Below are 23,140 nucleotides of genomic sequence, written 5' to 3'. Positions count from 1 at the left end.
GAAAGAAACATCCAACAGTACAGACAGGGGTGAGGTAGAATGCAGAAGCTCAGCTCCGAAAGTAACAGCTTACCAACACTCTGCTGGTAACAGGCTTTCATGGGGTCTTTCAGAAGTGTTCTGTGTCATCACACCTGAGCATATTTATATGGTGACAGACAATGCTACACCTACCCAACATCCATTATTCCTTCCTCCTTAGCAACAACACCTTGACCGCCACCCCCAATAAGCCACTGGGGTTTTCTACCTAAGTGCAGCCACATGACTGAGTTCTAAGCAATAATTATAAACCTAAGTGGTGTGCTGGTTTCTAAGAAGGCTGCTGAGAGACTTCATCAGTGGGAAGGGGTCCTATTCGGCCTCTCTCTCCTTACTCTAACTCCCATAAAGACTCAAAGGCTAGTATAGATATTCTGGACCAAGAAGGAACCCTGAGAATGGAAATCATTAGGTTTGTGGAACAGAGAGAGGCCTAGGTCCCCAATAACACCAGGGCACCCACATACCAGCCGTAGTTTGGCTACCAATAGGCTGCCCTGAGGAGAGAAAAGTAAGTTTCTGTATTCACTAAGGCACTTCTATTTCTAGTCTGTTACCAGTAATCAAACACAATGCTAATTTGATAACATTTGCAATTTTATTTTCCACATACAACGCAGATCGTGATAGAAATGTTGTTGTGCCATTCAATTCCTTCACTCATAGAGTCTCTTGGACATCTTCTGTTTAACAGCTCATGGGCACTGACATATTTTCCAGAAACATTCTTCAGTGGACATGCTTGTATATGTTACCTTTTTTAGAAGTACACAAGAATATCTGTAGGATGCCATTCTCAAAACGACTAGATCAAAATTTTCAGTTTTGACAGAATAAACAGCCTTCCTGAAAGGCGATACCAGTTAATACAGCTCCCAGCACAAATACTTTCACCAGCATCCAAGAGTTATTTAAACGTTTCAAGTTATGCCAATATTACAGGGTCTGAGAATCTGTGATAAGATTTTTTTTATTTGGTGTTTTCATCCTGATAAGGAAACATAAATTAACATAAGAATCTGAATAATCTGAATTTCAGAATGTGCATTTATGCTTACGTTTGAGATTATATCAAAGGAAATGAGAGGTCAAGGAGAAAAGAGCAGAGAGAACTAAATAAATGACACATTCTTGCCAAGTGAAGGCCACAGGATGTCACAGTGAGCTCTTTAAGCAAACATTTCACGGAGAAAAGTGGCCGGAGAATGAGGGACTCCAAAGCACGTGGGGACAAGGACCCCAGTTCAGAAGCACTGGGGCTCTAGCATCCACTGCCACCTTCCCCTCTGAAGCAGTGACCAAGGATCAGCAAAACATCATCATCCACGTTAACGTCGTTTATGCTAAAATATTTATAGATAATGTTTTACAGATATTTAATATATATGTATTTATGACTTGCTTTAATATATCCCAAGAAAAGGGATGCCTGGGTGGCTCAGCCAGGTAAATGTCTGACTCTTCATCTAAGCTCAGGTCTTGCTCTTGGGGTTGTGAGATAGATCCCTGCATTGGGGTCTATGCTGAGTGGGGAGCCTACTTAAAAAAATAATACTAATACTAAAATAAACCATTCCAAGAAAAAAATAAGTAGTAGGTTACACAGCTGAAAAGAGATAACAAATGTAAATAGTATTGAGGCTGAATGAGGGCACCTACGGAGGTCCTATAAGTATATAATACTGTTCTTTTACATAGATTTGAAAACATCCATAATAAAAAGTTTGAGGGGCACCTAGGTGGCTCAGCAGGTTGAGCATCTGCCTTCAGCTCAGGTCATGATCTTGGCATCCTGGGGTAGAGCCCTGGATTGAGCTCTGCACTCAGCAGGGAGTCTGCTTCTCCCTCTCCCTCTGCCCCTCCTCCTGTTCATGCTCTCTCTCTCTCCCTCTCTCTCAAATAAATAAAATCTTTAAAAAAAAAAAAAGAAAAAGTTCTACAAAGTTAGTATTAATTGGGAATGCATCCAGAATGGCAGAGGAAGGAACTCAAAATCCACTCCTCCGAAAAGCAACAAGAACCCCGACCAAAGTTCTCAAAGTCAACTTTTTCACAATTCTAAAAGTTAAATAAAGGCTTGCCAAAACCCAAGGAGCACTTATTGGAAATCGGTGGCAAAGCTCAGCAAGAAGAGGCAACTCCATGGCTCAATCCCATCCCCTTCTCCCTAGCTCTGCAGCAGCCTTGGAAACCCACAGCCTGGCAGCTCCAAGAACTGGGAAGACCAGCAGCCCCGGAGCCACTGAAGGGGACAGATGACTGCCACAGCTAGCTTGAAAACTGCATTCTCGGGTCTTCTCTCCGTATAACCTGACTCAGCTCACTGTACCAACAGACCGACAGCCACGCCGTTTGTGGGAAACAGTGACAAATGGCAGACGTTTAACATCACAGCTGCTGGCAAGACATGACCACGTGGAGCTCACAGAAGACTAAGAAGCCTGAAAGGAAAAGCTGGGGCAGTAGATGCCCAGAAGAGGCTTCGATAAGCTCTGAAATATCCCAGGGAACCTACTAGGTCTCCACGCAAGAGCTGTGAGTCTGCTTGGGAGAGAAGCAACAAGGGCCTCATCTCTCATGGCCGGGTAATCACCTGGAAGCTCTACAGAAGCAGGAACCGAAGGCTAAGGTAGAGTTGTGTATGGCCAGACCGCAAACCCCTAGCCCACGCTCAGAGGCCTTCAGCGAAGGCCACCAGATTTATCTGTGCAAAGCATTTGAGAAAAATCACTATTCAATCATGGCCAACCTCTAAGCCTAATTATTAAATATTTCACAGTCAAACACAATGAAGACTACAAACTCTACCAAATTAATGAAGGAAACTCACAAACAAAATCAAAATAGGCAACAGTAGGAAAAGGCAACAAAAAACATTCTGGGAAGGGGCCACTTGGATATGAGCAGATGCCTCGTGATACCATCTGAAATGTCTGATTTTAATAAAAGGATGACAGGACAAACAGCAAAGTATGGCCCATACTCAGACACAACACACACACACACAGAGTCAAGAGAAACTGCTCCTGAGGAAGGCCAAATACTGGAATTACAGACAAAAAATTTAAATTCCCTATCATAAATAGGTTCAAAAAATTAAAGGGAAACCATGTCACAAGAATTAAAGTATGAGAACAACTGTCTCACCAAAGAGAATCTATAAAGAAACAGAAATTATAGAGATGCAAATTATTTTCTTTTTAAATATTTTTAAAATTTATTCATTCTTGAGGAAAAGAGAAAGAGGCAGAGGGAGAAACAGACTCCCCATCGAACAGGGAGCCCGATGCAGGCCTCGATCCCAGGACCTCAGGATCACAACCCAAGATGAAGGCAGCTGTTTAACTGACAGCCACCCAGGCGCCCAAGATACAAATTCTTGAGTGGGAAAATACAAGAACTCACAAGAAAAAAATCACAAAGGGGTTCAACAAAAAATTTTAACTGGCAAAAGAGAGAGGCAGTGGACCTAAAGACATTAATTCTGATGATCCACAATAAACACAGATGAAATCTGAAAACATTACACTAGGAAAGAAAACAGTTACAAGTAAGGTCACATAGTATAGGATTCTCTTTACATAAAATGTCCAGAACAGGCAATTCTACGAGGCAGAAAATAGATTCGTGGTTGCCAGAGGCTAGGAGGGGAGGGAATGGGAGGGAATGGGAGTGTGGGGCAATGAAAATGTGCTGGAATTAGAGAGTGATAAGTATTACACAACTTTGTGAATATACTTAACAACCACTGAGCTACACACCTTAAAAGGGCAAATTTTATGGCATATGAATTATATCTCAATACAGGTGTTATAAAAGTTAATTTTAAATTTACTGGTATTACAGTTTTATTTATAATCTGTAAAGGTTTTTGGGTTTTATTGTTGCGTATAAATTACATGCATTACATGCTTATACCTAGCTTTATGTTTACGTACATTTAAGTAATGTTATAATTAAAATGATTCGTCAATAGCTTGGTTTGGGTCAGTTACCCTAAAATTCATACCCCAAGTGAGGTCAGCTAACTGTTCATAGAGAAGCCCACCATCTTGGGACACCTGGGTGACCCAGTGGTTGAGCATCTGCCTTTGGCTCAGGATATGATCCTGGAGTCCCCGGATTGAGTCCCGCATCGGGCTCTCCACATGGAGCCTGCTTCTCCTCCTTCTGTCTATGTCTCTACCTTTCTCTGTGTCTCTCGTGAATAAATAAATAAAATCTTTAAAAAAAAAAAAAGTCCACCATCTTGAGACAATAACTAAGTTGTCTTTTTATCTCCATCAACATTAGAGGCTTTAAATTAACATAATGAAGATTAGAAATTGGTTTTCAATAGTGGTTGGTCAGTCATAATGGCAAAAGTAGAAATGAGTTCTCAAGGGAGATCGGTGGCATGCAAGATATCTGAACTGGCTTGAATATCCTAAAGATAGTACTCTGGCATGAACAGGGCATAACAATTTAAGGAGGCCTGTAACCTGAATTTTTAGGGGTAATGGCTATGACTTATCAAGCTTTTTTTTTTTTAAGATTTTATGTATTTATTCATGAGAGACACAGAGAGAGGCAGAGACATAGGCAGAGGGAGAAGCAGGCTCCCTGCAAGGAGCCCGGCATGGGACTTGATCCCTGAACCAGGATCACACCCTGGGCTGAAGGCACACACTCAACCGCTGAGCCACCCAGGTGTCCCTTAAAAGCTTTTACACAAGAGGATTCTGGTTGCCTGATGCCAGTGCAAAGGGTAACAGAATCTTGCCTCTACAACAGGACTGGTTTACTGTGAAGATCCATATAGAGATATTTTAGGGTTGTGGGCCATCCTGCCTCCACACAACTATTCAATTCTGTCACTGTAGCATAAAAGCAGTGATAGACAACTTGTAAGCAAATAAGCATAGCTGTTTCAATAAAACTTTATTGACAAAAACAAGTGAAGGGCCATAGCTTGCCAATCCCTGCTCTAGAACATTGTGTTTATACCACCCAGAAGAAGAGAGGAAATGCCATTAAGCCCATACATTAGGTCTTTGCTTACTGATGCATCAATTGTGCAAGAAAGGTGTATGCCTGGCTTTCATGATTTACTGGTGGCGAAGCTACTGAGGAGCAGCTAGTCCTCGCTTATTTCCAACATTTTGGCAACTATTGCTATCTACCAGAAAGAACCTAACAGCTGTATATTGCCAAGTTAGCGACTCGATGTTGGCCCAGTTTGCAGAAACACTTCATTGCTGCTTTACTGGCCTATCATTTTAGTGTAGACTATTGAGACAAGTAAGTGAACTTCATGTCAAAAAACAAGGTATAAAAGGTATAGGCTTGGGTTAAAAAAAATCAAGGGGGAGCACTCGAGTGGCTCAGCCAGTTGAGTGACTGACCCCTGATTTCAGCTTGGGTCATTATCTCAGGGTCGTGGGGTCGAGTGCCCCACACTGGGCTCCCCACTCCTTGTGGATTATGCTTGAGATACTTTCCCTCTCCCACTACTGCCCCTCTCCTTCCACACGCTCTCGCACATGCCTCTTCTCTCTCTCAAAAAAAAAAAAAATAAAATCTTTATAAAAAAAAAAAAATCAAAAGGCATCAGACACAAACCACATATGAAATAAGAGCCAGGCTAAAGGGCACCGGTGGATTCTGAAGACTCAGATACCACTTCCAGTCCAGAATCCAGATGGCTGTCCCCACATGTTCTAAAAAGCTAACTTGCAAAGAATTGTAATCATTCACGGTACTGGAAAAAAGCAAAAGAGTTAATCACCCAAAACCAATTTTCTGTGGTTTTGCAATTAGTTCCTTGACTTTCCTAATTTGATTTGAATCCATTTAATATTAAGGTCACTCAGAATTCCCCAAACCCAGGCAGCCTGAGTGCTAAGCACACCCCAGATAAGAAGTTATACTTGCAGACCTCAACACTCCCACTGATATGGTTACCCAACCAAGGCCAATGTTGTTTATCCTTATGGCTCAGCAGTCTAATGTAATAAAAAGGAAGAAATTAAAGGGAGAAAACACTCATTTTATCATCCACTGCCAGTTGGGTCTCTTCCCTCATCAACCCATCCAATCTACAATGATCCTTTGATAACAGAATTGACTATTATCACAAGCTTCTGCCTACAGAAGGCCTCAGGGAAGAACTTCTCAAATTTTAGAGTTTCTTAGGCAGCCTAGGGAATGCTGAGAACAAAATGCATTTGGGCCTTGAAATCTGCTTTTGGAACAAGTGCTCTTGCATGATGGTACCGTGAGTGCTCCTAAGACCACAATTTGAGAAATCTTTCCATGTGGTGGCCTACCTCATCTGACCTAGAGTCTCTAATTAACACCACTGACCTTGGAATCTGGTGGCCCGTCCACGTGCTAAAGGATGAAGCCAAACACATAAATACAGTTTTGCCACCAACATCATGTAAATAAACCACAGAGAGGTGAAAGCTGACTCTGAAAGTACCAATCATTTAAGACCACCAATTTTCCCTCCCAAAATCTACTGGCCTCTGCTTTCTAAATCAGGCAGGCAAAGATGGCATTCACTCAACTACTGTACATCTGCTACACATCAAGCATTGTGCAAGATCTGGGTACTACATCAGACACCGCCTCTGAGCTCACCACTGGCCAGGAATAACAATCAACTTGCTGCCAGCACCCTGCAAATAAGCTACGGCATGAGAACAGACATAGCTATTAGGTAGGAATGGAGGGCTTAGAAAGCTCCCGCCTCAGCTCTTAGGTGTAAGATCCAGAAAAAATAGGGGCAAGAGCAATGCAATGAGGGCTCTCCGCCTCAGCCCCAATCAGTCAGTAGGCAAATCTAGGCATCAGTTACTGCATCTTAAATTCAAGAAATTAAAATCATATAAATAAATTCAGGCCCAAAGAACTAAAACAGAGAAGACCCAGGAACACTCCAGGACCTCAGGACTGCCAAGAGGATGTCACAAGGTATCAGTGCTCAGGCCTGGCTTCTCACCCCACATTCCCCAACCCCTCTCCTCTCTGCACCCCGGCCCAAGGCAATCCAAGGATGCCTGTCTTCTGGGCCATGGCCTGTGTGTGTGTGTGTGTGTGTGTGTGTGTACATAAGAGAAGGAGATAAAGTGATAAGCAGGGCAGGAAAGGAACTATCTGGCAAGTGACCCAATGCAAACAGCCTAACAGAAGACAAACCACTATAATTAATAGTGACTCTAAAAACTTTTTGCAAAGTATATAATGGAGAACCACTCTTGCCTTAGCCCCCCACATCTTCTCTTCCTCTCATCTCAACCTGATTCTCTGCTTTCCTTGCTGGGGAGGTCCTGTCTCTACCCTGGAATCCTTCCAAAGGGAGCGGCCTGCCTCTGCCTGGCCTGCTACCAATTCATGTATTTTAAGCAAGAACCTAGGGGAAAACATTACACCTGATTTTAGTTCCACAAGGTTATCTGTGATGGAAGGCAAAGCACCTGCCAGTGACCAGAGACCGTCTTCAGAGCCCGAAGTCAAGGAGGGAATGGCCACCATTGAGAAAATAAGCACTCCAGGAAGAGGAGCCCAATCTGCTCTCCTCAGGGGGGCTTTTCCCTTCACACAGGGCAGGACAGTTGCCACTTGCAACTTGATACAGTCGCAAGGCAAGCCCTGTTAAATAATCAACTCTAGTTTTAAATGAGCAAGCCCCCACCCGTTCCAGCATCTGGCTCCATCCAACACGTGAAATCAAGGGGAAGATTTTCCCAAAGGCTGAGAATTAAGCTACTTACTGACAGCTGGAAGCTTAATCACTGCTTTTCTTAGAGCATTAACTCCCACTAGCCAATGACTACACATTCTATTAGCCATGGAAATTAACATGTGTCCAAAATTCTCAACGAAATCCGCCTAATCTGAAAGGAAATCAGGCAGCGAGATTAAAGAAAATTGCCAATGATCCCCACCTCTCCTCTCAGGGTTCTTTCAATTGGGATTTCAAAGACACTTGTGTTTGACAAGGATGCCTGGCTACCAGGAAACCACCAAATCCCAAGAGCCCAGAGACATCCAGAAGGGCTGTCCACGCTTCTCCACTCCTCCGACCTTCCGAGACCACCCAAGCCCCACAGGAATGTCTGTCTACGTCCAATGTCCCTCAGTCAAGCTCCTGGCCGCACTGACCCTCTCCCCGCAAGATGTAAACTCACCTGCTCGGTCCCAGGATTCAGACCCTGAGAAGGGAAACTTGGAAGGAGTGTACGTGTTCCTGAGCGCCGTCCACTTACCACCGCCTTTGTAGCAAACATGTATTTGTCCCGGAGCTGGAAGTCTCTCACTTCCTCAAGGATCACCTCCTGGTTCTCCAGGGACTGGAAGAAGTCCGTACTTCTGAAAACCGTGGAGTAGCCGGAGGGTTCGTGCCGCTCCACATAGATGGTGTTGGGCTTGTCATAGGGATCGATACCCCTGGGGGAGAGAGAACGGTTGCTGTCATCTCCGTGTGTCACCACAAGAGGCACGGAGGCTCGGCCATGCAGACAGCCAACTGGAATTTAAGGACACGATGGTCGGTGGGACAAATGATCCACTCTGCCACAAACGGAGCCTTTTGTGTGCTCCTCGGCTCAAAGACGGGAAGGGACTGCCATTGCCCAGGGTTTAGGTTGCTACTGTGCTTCAAAGCGCCCTGGGTCTCCCTCAAGGCTGGCCTTGGCCAAGCTTGAGAAGAGCAAAGAGAGGAAACAGTACAAGGCGGGATATTTTGGAATCAATAGGCAAGGGACTGCTTGGGGCTGTCAGCTGAGTTTCTGGCCTCAAGTTACAAACCTCAGAGAACCAAGGAGTGTGTTTTCCCGGGGCGGGAGGCTCTCACAACAGCTCTAGAAGAAACCACAGGAGGAACCAGCGAGCCCAGCCTTGCTAAGGGACCCTGCCCCCGCTGTTGGTCCATCCTGTGGCGCTGTCACCCATCGTGCAATCAGGACTCATCCTGCCAGTAAAAAGTCACGCTCTGCGAGGCTCCTTCACAAACTTTTTTTTTTTTAATTTATTTATTCATGAGAGACACAGAGAAAGAGAGAGGCAGACACAGGCAGAAGGAGAAGCAGGCTGCATGCAGGGAGCCCAACATGGGACTCGATCCTGGGTCCCCAGGATCACGCCCTGGGCCGAAGGCGGCACTAAACCGCTGAGCCATTGGGGCTGCCCTACACAAACTCTTTCTCACGTGTACTTATCTCCCCAGTGTCCTTCAGAAGCTCAGAGCTCATCGCTCTCCTGCTCCCTGTGCTCTGCCAACAGAGCACCCTCTGTAGGGATACCCCCACCCCTGCAGGCACTCCGATTTGCATGTCCAAACCCTACTCATCCTCTGAGGTCCTGTTCAAGCCCCCTCTTACAGGAAGCCCTCCCCCAAAGCTCTCCTTCCTTCTCCCAATACCCGCAGTGTAGCCGTGCAGTGCTCAATTTCAAAGCTTACATATTAATTTTACGTGAGTTTCAAACAAAGGTAGAAAACTGCCTTAGGTGGGTGGATGTGGGAATCACTCCTGTGACTTTATACAGCGGTGCTTAATTCAGTGGTGCATCTTATTCATCACGTCCTATTGTTCATCATAACGTGTCTGAGCTTCCTAGAGAGAGTACAGATGCCTTTAAAGGCCACGTCTTCTATTTCTTTTTGTCCTACAGGGCTCCCAGCTGAGCTGAATCTTGCTGCACTGAATTCCTGCACCACAGTACAAAGGTGGTCCACAAATTCAGTGCATTTCCAAACTGAATGCTGTAAGGGTGACTAAGTCGAACTCTCTCGAGAACAATCTCAGAATTGAGGTCCCCTCCAAATGAGGCCCCCAATGGTAGCTGGGAGGAGGACTAATCTGCCTTAGATTTCCTAGCACTCAACAAGATACCAGGCCAGGCAGACCATTCAGTGCATGGGGCAAATTAAGAGAGCCTCAGAGGGGGGGACGCAGGGATGACCCAAGCAAAAGCAGGACTCACTTCTGTACCTGTCTTGGCACAGCGCCATATGCACGATGGCTCTCAGGGTGACGAAGGCTCTGAAATAACATTCCTTCAAACATACACTGTCAAAAGCATGAGAAGGAAGGAAGGAGGGGAGATAGGAAATAGAAAACCAAAAGATGCGACTTTCTCCCCACAATCTGGAGTCTCAGCAGGGCACTGGAGAAGCTAGCGGCCTCCGTCCCAGTGCAGGAGACAACTGCTCATCATCAGATTCTCTGTGTGCGTCTGTGTGGGGGTGGTGGCATGTTCTCTCTCTTCCACAATTAGAAGTACTGATTAAAGTACTTCCTCTACCCTAGAGGATATGCAAATTAAAACAAAGCTGCTGGGTATTTTTAAAAAGGCAGAGAGGAAGGGACCTTCACTCAGATAATTTTTGAAACTGAGCTCACCTCTGTTATTCTTTTCCTAAACAAAAGCGGTATCTAGAGCTAGAAAGAGCTGTGGCTTCCCTCCCAATTCTCTTCCAGGATCCCTACATGGACCTCCCGTTTCTGAGAGCCACTCCACCTACAAATGCTGCTACTTTGCAATCGCTAGCCTTCCACTACTGTTGCCTTTGCCCTCGTTTGAAAATCCCAAACCTTGCTCCATCTCTGGGCACAGGCACCAGTCCTCACCTGGCCTCACCCACAGCCCATGAGCGATGCTCCATGGGGCATCCCGGAGTCCCTCCCCGACCGCCCTTCCACTGTCCTGTCTTGCCAATCTCCAGCTCTGGATTACACAGATCACTGGTTTTCCGGCCTCCTGCTGCTCCCAGGCTGCCACGCATTATTGAATAAATGTATGCCATTCTTCTCAGAGAAGTTAGATTACACTCTCACTCACTATGGGAAATCCTAGGGGAAAAATCCTCCAAACGGCCTGAAATTCCCTGACACCAGACATGTCATTATCTAAAATAAGATAGGCCAGTCCTTTCCCCTAAGATATCTGCATCCATGCACAGAGGCACAAGTACAACCTACAAATCCCCAAACGTGGTGTTCCTTTACTCAGCCATCCTTCCAGTGTGCCCCCCTAATATATGGTTACCTAAACAGATAAAAGGACAATCTGTCCCCTTAAAATTCAAATAAAACAAAAGGAAGTTCTAATGGTACTCCTTGGGTGGAGGTTATACTTGGCTAAGAGTGTGGTTACAATTTCACTACGACACTAGTGAATTTCTTCTGCCCAGAGAAAAAAACAAACAGAAGGATCAGAAACAGGCGCCCTCTTTGATAAGGAACTCCAATGGAGCTTGAAGACACTCGGCTGTAAGGCCCCTCCCGGTGCTCCCTCCATCTTCACTGTCCTCATTCACCAAGGAAGCAATACCAACTCAAAGACATTCCCCTTCCAACAGAGCTAGAAGCAGCACAGACAACATGTACCAATGCATTTCATGAGGTTTAAAAACCACATGGAAAACTGAAAATACAAAAGATATGCTGAGAATTATAAGTGAACATACACATGTGATACCTCATGTCACAAAGGACCATCCTCAAATATACAAAGAGCTACTAGAAGTCAATGAAAAGACTAACCATTCAATAGAAAAAGGGCAAAGGGCATGAACAGACATGTCATTAAAAAAAAATAATAATGATGACCCTTAAGCAGTTAAAAAGATGTTCAAACTCACTTGTAATAAGAAAAATTCAAACTAAGACTACACTGAGATACTATGTCTTGCCTAACACATTGGCTAACCTCCTGTGTTACTGAGGTGAGAGCAAAATTTGACACTCTGTACAGATTTGATGATCTCTACCAAAGTCACAATTTTAATGCTTTATTCACTGGGGTTATATCAGAATACAAAACTGGCCTAAGCCCCTGCCCTTGTGGAGCTTTCTTTCTATAAAAGAGGCAGACAGAGGCACCTGGGTGGCTCCTTCGGTTAAATATCTGCCTTCAGCTCAGGTCATGACCCCAGGGTCCTAGAATCAAGCCCCACATCAGGCTCCCTGCTCAGCGGGGAGCCTGCTTCTCCCTGTCCTTCTGTCACTCCCCCTGCTTGTGCTCTCTCTCTCTCTGTCAAATAAGTAAAGAAAATCTTTTCAAAAGAGAGAGGGAGAGAAAGACAAACAGTAAGCATAATAATCCCATATTAGAATGTGGTAAGTGTTATACAAAAAAAGAACAGATCAGGGCACAGGGAGTAGTTACAATTTTAATAGGATCCTAAAGATAGGCCTCAGTTAGAAAGTGTTATTTGAATAAGGTAAGGGAGTACACAATAAGTATATCTTGAAGAAGAGCAGTCTCGGTAGGGGGAAAAGCAAGTGCAAAGGCCCTGTAGTAGGAATGTGCTCGGCATTAATCTGAGAGTAGTGATGGCGCATATTAGAGTGTTCAAGGCAAAGAGAGGAACAGCATGTTCTGACCTGTTTTTAGGAAGATCAACCTGGCCACGTATGAGAATTAATTGTAGAAAGACAGAAGTAGTAGCAGAAAGACCGCCACGAACTAATGAGTGACAATGATGGCTTGGAGTAAAGCTGTAGCTGAGTCGCAGATCCTGGATATAAATCGAATATAGAGACAACAGGATTTCCTGACAGGTGGAAACTGAAGCATGAAACAAACGTGAAATCAGCGATGACTCCCAGCTCTTGGCCTGAGCAACTAGAAAGGAAATGGGGAAGATTCCAGGGGCAGCTGACTGGGGGCAGGGAAGGTCAAGAATCAATTTGGAAGTGTGACCGGGCTGAGTGTGACTGGGCTAAGTGACCTGCCGACCCAGCACGTCTGCTCCCAGGCACCTGTTCTGCACATCCGTCCACACAGGTACGAATGCACCTTCTCAGATCCCATACTGCAACCTGTAACCACGAAAGATGAGAAGCAAGTAGACTAGAGACCACTGTGCGTCCTCAAGTACAGCCCTGTGGATTTAGCTCTCCTTCTCAAAACCCTTCAGTGGCTCCTCACTGCTTTCACAATTCGGTCCAGATTCCTTTACTGAGCACTGCAGATTCAGATCCCGACATCCCTTCCCAAACTTCACCCAACACACTGTCCAGAAGTAAGACTGTGTGTTCTCCACCCAAGTGCCACGGTGCCTGGTCTCTGCCTTTGGCCATTCTGTTCCTGTCTGCAATCCCCGCCCTGCACACCTCCACGCCCCTCGGATACGTCCTGGCTCAACGGCAGCCACCTCTGTGGAGCTGTGTGCGGTCCTCCCATCTGGAAAGACTATGTCCCTCCTCTCGCTTCTCCCGCTATGTCCGTGCAATCTGTGCTGCTTTCATGATGAGTGTTACATGCACAAAATGTCATTTCTTACCACCTAAGCTGCAGTCTCCTTAATAACTAGATCCATAAATTATTCAACTTCTACCCTAAAGCATCTAGCATGTTTTATATTCAGCAGACATCCTCCCAAAAAATAACGTTATGAATGAACAAGTGAATAAATTTTATACAGAGAAAAATCCCCACTTTTGTTATCATGCTCGAAGAGTGAAGGTCTTTAGAAATTCAAATCCATGCAAGTGCTTCGAGATTCCCCTGGGTTCCCTGATGGATTGAAAAATGCAAAAGCTCTGTCACTTCTCTCACAAATAACCTTCCTGTCTCATCCCTCACCACCCTGCACAGTGAGTGTGTCGTACCTGAAGCCCTACTTCCCAATGCATTTCATGAAGCCCTACTTCATGAAGCCCTGGAACATGCCTTTCCTGAACCACACACTCCACATTTCAGGTGGGGGCAGGTCTGTCCTCCACGAAGGAGCCACAACCAAAGAAAGGTGATGATGTAATTCAAACATCTTCAGGAAGTAGATGACTTACCAAGAAAAGGACTTCACGTGTTCCTGAATCAGGATCCAGGTCTGGCCAAAGTCGTCAGACTTCCACAGCTGCAAAGACCAAAAGGACATGACGGGATGAGGATGCAAGAGGCAGGCACAGCCCAGACGGCCTGGCCATCAAACCCCCGCCGTAGATAACACACTATCCGTGAAGACATGCCCGGAGGTTGCCAAAGCCGGCTCAGTCCCTCCAAATGCCAACAATGGCAGGGAGGGAAGGCCAGATTCCCACCCTCATGTCCCTCTCCGCGGTTACAAAGGCCTCAGGAATGATGGCAAGGAAAAATGGGTCTTGTCTTCCATTTACGGATCATCAGAAATTACAGTTCACTCAAGATTAGCCCTCACGGATAGTAAAAACAAAACGATGACACTCTACTTTCTTGCGTGGGAAACGGTGTCCTGAAAAACCCGTTAATGGGCCACGGTGATCAAAGGTGAACAGAGAGGACGCTGGCTAAGCGCAGAGGCAAAGAGCACCAGGGGGCATTGCCTGAATACGAAGCATAAGGCCACGAGTGACTGACTTGCCGATCTCCGCCACAGCCCCTGAGCTTCCAGACACATCACCTGAGAGTTCCTCTGGCCCTGGTGACCAGGTACTAAGCGCCAGAAGACCAAAAACAACATGAATCCACCTACACTGGTAAACCGACCCACTCCATACTTGGGTACCTCCCTCAGGCATGTAAAGGGAAACAGATCATGTTTTGGTTAAACAACCTGCAAAGAAAAAGAAATGTTCCAGGGTTCCTCTGAGCCAAGCCGCTCAAAACTCAGTTAACCCGATCCTACAGGGTCTACGGGTTTCACGGGATTATATCAGACCAACAGTCTCCATTTGCCAAGTTTCAACCTTGAGATATAAATCCTACTTGGGCTCTCTCCCCATCTCGCATTCCTCTAAATTCAAATTTAAGGAGAAAAATACACACATTTATATTATATGCACACACACACAGAGGAAAAAAATTAAAGTTAATGGCAAGTTCAAATAAATGGTACAAAAGCAGCGTGTTTAAGGTGGAAGACGGGAAACGTAGAACAGAAATTCAGTAAGAGGTCCCAGCAGAGCTCAGACTCCAGATTTCTTTAGCTGGCTCTCTCGGATTAATTTCCAGAGCTTCGGTGTACCCCACCCCCGCCAACTCACCCAAAAACCCACAAAGGCACATCTACGCTGAGAAGAGTATGATGTTTAACTAACAGGGCCTACCGAGCGTTTGGCATGGCACCCCTGGCCGGGATGCAGACTGAGCACGCCAGGGAGATACAGTTGTCCCCAGCCCTGGGAAGTGAAATAGTACAAAGGCAAAGCTGGGGAGAGGAGGAGGGAGGGGCTGGGGAGGTCACTCAAAGGACACCTAATCCACAGAGCCAGAACAGAAAACTCGAGAAGCCGCACCTGTGTTCCAGGAGCTCTCTTACCTGCTTGTTGGGGTGAGACCTGTCAAAGCCCAGGAGGAGGTCGGAGGCCTTGCTATGCAGAAGGAGATCAGCTGCCCGGAACGGGATGGAAAAGCCTTGGAGGGTGTTGCAGAAGTCAAAGGTGATCCAGAGGTACTGGGCATAAGCGTCTGCAAAGATGTACTGCAAGAGAAAAACAGGTGAGCTCAGAGCGGGACCTGGCCAGGGCCGCCCAACGCTCTGGCCCCCGCCGCGGGGACTCAACACAGCTTCCTCTCCATCTTCTTGTGCACACCAAGCAAGGCTCAGGGAAAGAGGGGGTGCAGGACAGGCTCCCCTTTAACCAGGTAACAGAGCGAGACAAGCCTCTCTATTTTTTTCCTTTCAACTGACCTGGCCATTCTCACGCTCCAGCAAGTCATTCAGGTACAACCAGAGGGTGGCTGGCTATTGGTAGCTGGGACAGAGAAGTCCCCCTCTTCAGACTGGCTGCCCACACCTGGGTGACTCAGTAGTTGAGCATCTGCCTTTGGCTCAAGTTGTGATCCCGGGGACCCTGGATCGAGTCCGCATCAGGGTCCCCGCAGGGAGCCCGTTTCTCCCTCTGCCTATGTCTCTGCCTCTCTCTCTGTGTCTTTCATGAATAAATATTAAAAACAAATTGCACACAGACCAGACTGCTTCTCTCTCTCCATCCCCTGGGCACCTACGGGGCATGTCTTTCCAGGGAAATCCCTACAACCACTCCCATCTAGGAAGATGAGCCAGCCAGGTGACAGGGCAGCTCTGAGGACCAAGCTGCCAGCGGGGCCGGCCGACTCGCTGTGGGCCCAGCAGGGAGAGCCCTGGCGAGCAGGGGCTTCACCTTACTTAGGCTCTGGACCAGTGTGACTGCAGAGTGACTGCCAACCTCAGGAGTTCTCCAGGGGAACCAGGGCCAAGGCCATTCAACTTAACAAATATGCCTAGGGAAGGGAGTGCTCTCAGTGTGAAAAGATTTCTCCAGAAATCTATTCCATGGCTTCTAAGGGTCTCACATTTGAAGATCTAAAAATCACGTAAGCCAGGTATAGAAATGTATCGTCACATCGTTCGTGATCATGGCCAAATGCGTCCAGAACAGGGGAGCCCGGCTGACTCAGAAGGTGGAGCCTGGGACTCCTGATCTCGGGGTCATGAGTTCGAGCCCCATGTTGGGTATAGAGTTTATTCAAAGAAAACAGATGCATCAGGAACACTTCTTAGGACACGTAGCATGTGAGTGGATGACCTGTGCATGGCTTAGCTCATTTCGCCCTCTGGTACGCGCAGCCAGTCAGCGCGTTAGGTAGAGTGTTATCCTCCTTTACTAATGAGGACACTGAAGCATCCAGAGGTCAAGTGCCCACGGTGACCCAGGAGGCAGCATCTAGGGCGATGTTGGCTGGGTCAGAGCCCACCCCTTAATGCTTCACCAATCCTCTCTTCTCTTCCTCCAACAAAGAGGCAGGATTTCCTGAATGTAATGCTTAGGGATCACACCACGCCCCTGGACTCAGTCAGGTGCCTCTTCTACCCTCCCCCCCCAAGCCTGGGTGGCAGCTCCCTCCTCTGGCCCTCCTGCCACACCGCCTCCTGCCAGGCCTCCCTGCCCCACACCTGACCACCCTGCCCTGGACCTCTCCTCTGGCTCCTTCCCTGCCTTCATCCGCTCCCCGCCGCCCAGTCGAACCCTGACTTCTGCCCTCCTCGGCATGCCCCCTCTGATGCACCAAGAAGCTTCAGCATGGCCAGAACTGAGTCCTCCGAGGCCCTCCCACCAGGTCCCTAGTTCTCCCCATGCCACCCACCTGCTCCCGGCCTGAGTTCTCACAATGCGAGCTGGGTTTTCAGGCCACTGCCTTGCCTCGGCCCCACTCCCCCCAGCCACACACCCAGTTATGTTTTCCTTTTCATGATCTCTGCTCTCCTGTTTATCCCCAGTGCCACCAGTACGGCCCACTCCCTGCTGGGGCCCACGAGCAAACTGGAGCCAGGCGCTGGGCTTCCAGTCCATCTTGTGCCTTCCAGGGCTTGGCAGGGTGTGGAACATTCAAAGGGTGACACAAGGTCTGGCTGAGTCACTGGGCAACTTTATTATCTATATTCTATGACCCACCCCCCTCATTACTTGCTGAGCCCTCTCTAATCCACCCTGCATCTTGCCAGGACACATGCTTCCCTAAGAGACTCTATTTTTTTTTTTTAAGATTTTGTTTATTCAGGAGAGACCCAGAGAGAGAGGCAGAGACACAGGCAGAGGGAGAAGCAGACTCTATGCAGGGAGCCCGACGCGGGACTCGATCCTGGGACTCCAGGATCACACCCTGAGCCAAAGGCAAAGCTCAACTGCTGAGCCACCCAGGGATTCCCCCTAGGAGACTCTATTTACAGCAAGTCCCCTACTCAAAGATCCTTCCACAGCTCCCTACAGTCCTGGAGGTTTTGAGAAAGCAAACTCCTCCATCTTCAGCTGGGGGCCTGCCTGGTAACTCGGAACGCCTCAGCGCAAACCCTCCACCCAAGAAGGGAGACTCCGCGCTGCCTGCACAGAAACCCCACGCTGGCACCCTGAAGTCTCTCGCCCACGGCCTTCTCCCCGTCGAGGACACCACCAGCTCTGCTCAGCTACAGGAACCATGCCCATCCTCGAAGCTCCATTTCCAACCCCAAGTACCCCGTGAAGTCTTTACTTCTCTGATCAACCTCTTATTCCCCAGTCCTCGGTCAGGCCCGGCTGTTACATAACATGAAGTGCACGTAACAGGAGATCCAGCAGGTCCCACTCTGCCCTTAGGTCCCTAGATTGCCTGCCTGTCCAGGCTACTCCAGGCCAGCCCCACAGATTTGCCAGCAGAGCTGACCCCTCAGGTGACTTCCTAGACTGTGTGATTTCAGAAGTGTCCTCAGACACCCCCATCTCTCCCACCCTGTTTGCAATCACTGAATATTCCAGCTTTTGGCTTCACACAATGTTTCCTCTTAAAATACTGATACCTCCAGAAACCTAAAATAAGCTACAGAACGCACCTCCACGTTAGCCTAAGCGATTCTCTCCAGGTCTGAGTGGGCACGAAGACAAGAGGAAGGACAGAGAAGGCAATGAAGGAATATACCTCCAGAAGGTGAAAACGAAGGCTGGTGGGGGCGGGGGGGGGGACCACCTCTCAAGGCTGGGAAGCCTGGCTGCACACACTCTGGGACCTTTTGTAAGGAGCCCAGACGTACTGCATGGCTGACCTCGGGTGCGCTGTGGGGCCGGCAGCACTGCCAGGTGGCCAGGGCCGCGTACTGCTTCAGGGAGGCAGCACACAAGGCTGAGAAGAAGGAAGTGGGGCTGCCAGCAGGTGCGAAAATAGACCCAAACACTCACATGACCCCAGAGCCACTCCATCTCCATTGCAAAGAAAACCACTGGACCAGAGCTGCTTGCCTAACCAGCACTTCCCTTCTCCTTCCACAGGCACACATCGCCTCAGACTTCCACGTGGCCCTTGCGTGACATCCTCACCTTTCTAAGCAGCTGCTAACGGTCATTTCAACCATCTCAAACCACTCTCCTTGACAGCACCCCCAACATCTTCACATGGGGGGATGTGCCTGAGCCCAGCACCCTGGCGGTGTTGATGGCAAGGCACCCGGCCTGTGTGAAGTTTCTCAGGAAGTGGTAGGTCTGGTGAGGCAATGTGCCTTCCAAAGGACAAAGGCAAATGTAACAGAAGTAACTGGCATAGTAAGAGTCACGGTTTCCTTCCTGAGAAGTTAGGGAGGGGTAACGCCCTTCTTTGGGGAACTAGAAACTCAGCAGAGAACGCTGTGTCTCCAACCCCGCTCAGCCTGCTCCAGGCCTGCGCTCCACCTGTCACTAGGTTCTCCAAGAAGGCGGCTCCGCTTCCATCTCCCCACCGATGCCAAAGCATGTCCGTCTCTCCCATGTGAAGCCCAAGATGCACCACCTCCCACGTAGGGGGACCCAGGCTGCAGGCATACCTGGCCCTTCTAGTACCCCCAACTCCTCGACAACCATCCCTGGCGTTCTCGTCTTGCTTGTCCCAGCACCCTGGCCCCTGGCCTGCTCCTTCTCCAGACCTCATACTCCAAAAGCCCCACTCCCCCTGCACCCCACCTGCTCTGCAAGCCCAGAACATCATCTTTCCTGTCTTTGACTATTCAGACATGTGTGTGGGCCTAGCAGCTGCTCACCACAACCCATGACAAGCAGGAAGGAAGTCGGGACCTGCTTGCAGACATCTGTGCCCTTGTGGTAGGAGGTGAGGACGGGGCAGATGGAGCTGAAAAGGAAGATTCCAGACGGACCATGGGATGGTTCCAAAGCCACAGATGCAGTAAGAGTTAGCTCTGAGACAATGTGTAAAGACAATGGTAATAATAATCAACAGGTACCATCCTGACAAGGTGAGTAATCGGAATGTGATTTGCTTCCTGGAGGCAGGGGGTGTACAGATCTGAGCCCTGGGAGAGGTGGCAAAGCCAGCCAGCAGGCTGGACCCTGAGGCAGGGATCCTCACTTCTCAGAAGCCAAGAGCAAAGCAGGCAGCAGGGCCTCACCCAACTCTGGGAGCCCCAAGTGCCAGGCCTGCCTGACCAAGTACAGGGCGAGGGGCGGTACAGAGGGCTGGCAGTCTTGTCTACAGAGTCAATTCCCTCCCACACCTCTTTCTTGCTTTTCATCGTGGAGTGAGTTAGGTAAGAGGGGAGCTGTACCTAACTGCTGCTCTAGTTAAAAACAAACAAATACCAGAAAACAATTGCCTCTATACCCATTAGTAAATAGCTGTTTCCTTGAAACCCAGAAGGGGCCTCTCCAAGGACCAAGTGGCCCGGCCCCTTCCCCAAGGCCTGTTCACAATCCAGCAACTAAAAGGTTAATGCCTGGCCAGGCAGGGTGGCCTTCAGGACCCAGCTCCCTCCAGACGGGGTCTGCTCTGATTGGTCGGTGCCATTCCAGTGGCTAAATATTTTGAATACAGGCAACCTGAGAAGCCAGTGCTTGGGGGGGTGGCGGGGGGCACCTGGCCAGAGGACCCTGTGGATCTTATTCCTTGCCGGATGAGATGAGCCACAAGCAGCAGCTACCCTCATCTCAGGGCTTCCTGAGCGTGCTACGGCCCACCAGAGTGGCGAAGAAAGCAATCAAATACAACTCTGCAAGCTAAAGCTACCCAGCCTTGCAGGCTGCCTGGTTCCTGCCCTCCCGGCATCTGCGTCAGCCTCCCCCTCCACCTCTCCCTCCACCTCTCTGGAGGCCCAGGGCAATCTCGAATCAATGCTTCCTCCAAATCAAACTGCCCGGGTTCTACTGCAGAGACAAAGCCAGGCCAGCCAGCTGGGAAAACAAGTCAAGAGGCACAGCAGTACGTGCCCCCTGGCCTTGGTGTTCTTTCCTATACCGTTAGGGGCTGGAGGGAGGGGTGCACACACGCGTACATACACACGTGACGTACAAAACCTGGTGATGCCAACAAAACCGGGCATTGGGCAGGCACCCTGGAAGACCTGCACTGGATGGCGGCAGTGAGGGGCCCAGTAGACCTGGGTCCCATTTCTCCCACCTATGAGTCGGGCAGTCCACCAGTTGGGGGTTTCCTATGCTTCAGCCTGACACTGTCTGCCCAGAAATCCTGCCCGGCCGGTACCCAGCTCCACCCTGAGAACCGTGTCCTGCCAAACTCTCAGGACAGCAGAAAAACAGCCCCCCCGCTACGGGGCGCGCTGCCTGTCCCGGCGCCGCCTGGGCAGGGCGATCACCCTGGGGTGCAGCCCCATGACGTCACGGCGGGAGGGCCCGCCTCCTTACGCGCTTGTTGTCCGCGGGGCTGTGGTAGAACTGGGCGATCACCGCTTCGCTGCTGTTTCCCTCGCCGAAGTTCAACTTCTCGGAAATTCTCTTGAATGATTTTCCGTAGTCGTAAGACACGTACACCTGGATTGGGAGGAGGAGAGGGCGAAGAAGGGCTGGTGAGGAATGAGGCTGAAGAGCTGCAGCTCTGCCCCGACCTGTGCCCGTCCCGCCCTGGGTCCCGCACGTGGCTCCCGCTAAGTCCCTGGTGTCAAGATGCGACCAGTGAGGAGAGAGGATGCGCCAAGGGGAGGCAGGGCACCTCTCCAGCCGCCCCCGCCCCAAGCTTGTGGGGGCAAGGAGCCTGCAATCCACAGGCTCCCTTCTGAGGCCAAGATGCCCCCCTGGCTGGCAGGGGCAGGGGGGGAGCACCCACGGATGGCAGCGACCATGACCTCCTCCCCACGGCTGAGTTCAGTACCTAACACACTACATCCAGGGGCAGACAGGACGGGGCAGGGACCGGGAACTTGTTTTGCCACCTGTTGAAATATCCCCAAAAGGTAATCTAATTCTTCACCCCTCTGCTGGGACGTTCTGTTCCTACAGCACAGCAGAAGATGAGCAAGAAAACCCTCCCTGGCCTCCCCGGAGAAGCCCGAGGGATGAGAAAGAAAGCGTGGAGAGATCAAATAAGCACGGAGGTTGGGCAGCCCGGGTGGCTCAGTGGTTCAGCACCGCCTTCGGCCCAAGGCCTGATCCTGAAGACCCGGGATCGAGTCCCGTGTCGGGCTCCCTGCATGGAGCCTGCTTCTCCCTCTGCCTGTGTCTCTGCCTCTCTGCCTGCCTCTCTCTCTCTCTCTCTCTCTTGAATAAATAAAATCTTAAAAAAAAAAAAAAAAAGCACGGAGGTTAAATGCATAGGTACAAGAGCCCCTGCCCCAGCACGGACACTACAACACGGGAGGACAGCCACAGCCGGGCACCTGCCGACAAGCACTGCTGCTCTCCTGCTTCTGGGCCTCTGGCTACCTGGTAACCACGGTGCATACGAGTAACTGTCGCTCCCTGAGTGCTTCCCAGGTGCCAGATACCGTGCCGCTCCCTCCGTGGAAGCGATCTCAGGTAGCTCTCCCCACAGCCCTGCATGGCGGCAAATGAAGTTATTAAAATCACTTTACAGGTAAGGCAGCAGGGGGGGGGGGGGGGCTTGTGGGATTCATTTCATGCCAGAGTAACAGAGAAGGGGAGGAACGGCATGGAGCTGTGATCCACGCTGCCTGCCTCCAAAGCCAGAAATCCCAAAGCCATCACTTAGACCTCAGGTAATAGATGGCGGGATAGAAGCCATCAGGTATTCTGCACCTGGACTTACCACCTAAGTCAACGTGCAATTAACATAATCAGCGGATTAAAAACAAGCCTGATGGATGAAGAGAATATTAATGATACTTAGGATGGAGGTAGGTTCTAAAGAAAGGACAGGTGAATTCCAATAAGAATAGCAACAGCTGGACGAAACCCAGAAAAGGTAGCACTGCCAATGCCCATTGATGCAACAGCAAGCACATTTTTTTTTTAAAGATTTTACTTATTTATTCATGAGAGACACAGACAGAGAGAGGCAGAGACATAGGCAGAGGGAGAAGCAGGCTCCATGCAGGGAGCCCAACGTGGGACTCGATCCCAAGTCTCCAGGATCAGGCCCTGGGCTGAAGGCGGCACTAAACCGCTGAGCCACCCGGGCTGCCCAACAGCAAGCACATTTTAAGGGTTTGTCACAAGCCGGGGGCCAGGCTAAACACCAGATATACAAAGACGTGGCCTTCACACATGCCGTAAATGTACAAATGTTTGTGAACAAGAATCCTTGCAAACAATGAACCACACAGGGCAGGTCCAGAGGGAACGGAGAACATATGCAGGGCGTTAGTCTTTACTAGTGCCTCTGCCAATGTCGGGGCCAGAGTGGAAGGGACCCCATTACGAACGCTCGCGCTTACACGCTGCGTGTGTTCCCAACGGCCAAGCACGCAGGAAGGGGCTGCCATCCAGCTTCAGAAATGCAG

At 49.1% G+C, this 23,140-nt stretch overlaps 1 protein-coding gene across 1 annotated transcript in view; it reads right to left on the bottom strand.

Annotated features, from left to right (window-relative positions):
- SORL1 (sortilin related receptor 1) overlaps nt 1-23,140 on the bottom strand; it is a 158,938-nt gene that overhangs the window by 114,398 nt on the left and 21,400 nt on the right. The window contains exons 3-6 of the mRNA XM_055305675.1: nt 21,090-21,215; nt 15,275-15,436; nt 13,827-13,894; nt 8,295-8,475 (exon numbers count right to left, since the gene is read on the bottom strand). Of these exons, the coding sequence (XP_055161650.1) occupies nt 8,295-8,475; nt 13,827-13,894; nt 15,275-15,436; nt 21,090-21,215 (537 nt within the window). The remainder of the gene's footprint in view (nt 1-8,294; nt 8,476-13,826; nt 13,895-15,274; nt 15,437-21,089; nt 21,216-23,140) is intronic.

Source organism: Nyctereutes procyonoides, unplaced genomic scaffold (genome assembly GCF_905146905.1).
Source record: "Nyctereutes procyonoides isolate TBG_1078 unplaced genomic scaffold, NYPRO_anot_genome, whole genome shotgun sequence".
Taxonomy (NCBI): Eukaryota; Metazoa; Chordata; class Mammalia; order Carnivora; family Canidae; genus Nyctereutes; species Nyctereutes procyonoides.
This window is presented reverse-complemented; position numbering and strand designations above follow the sequence as displayed.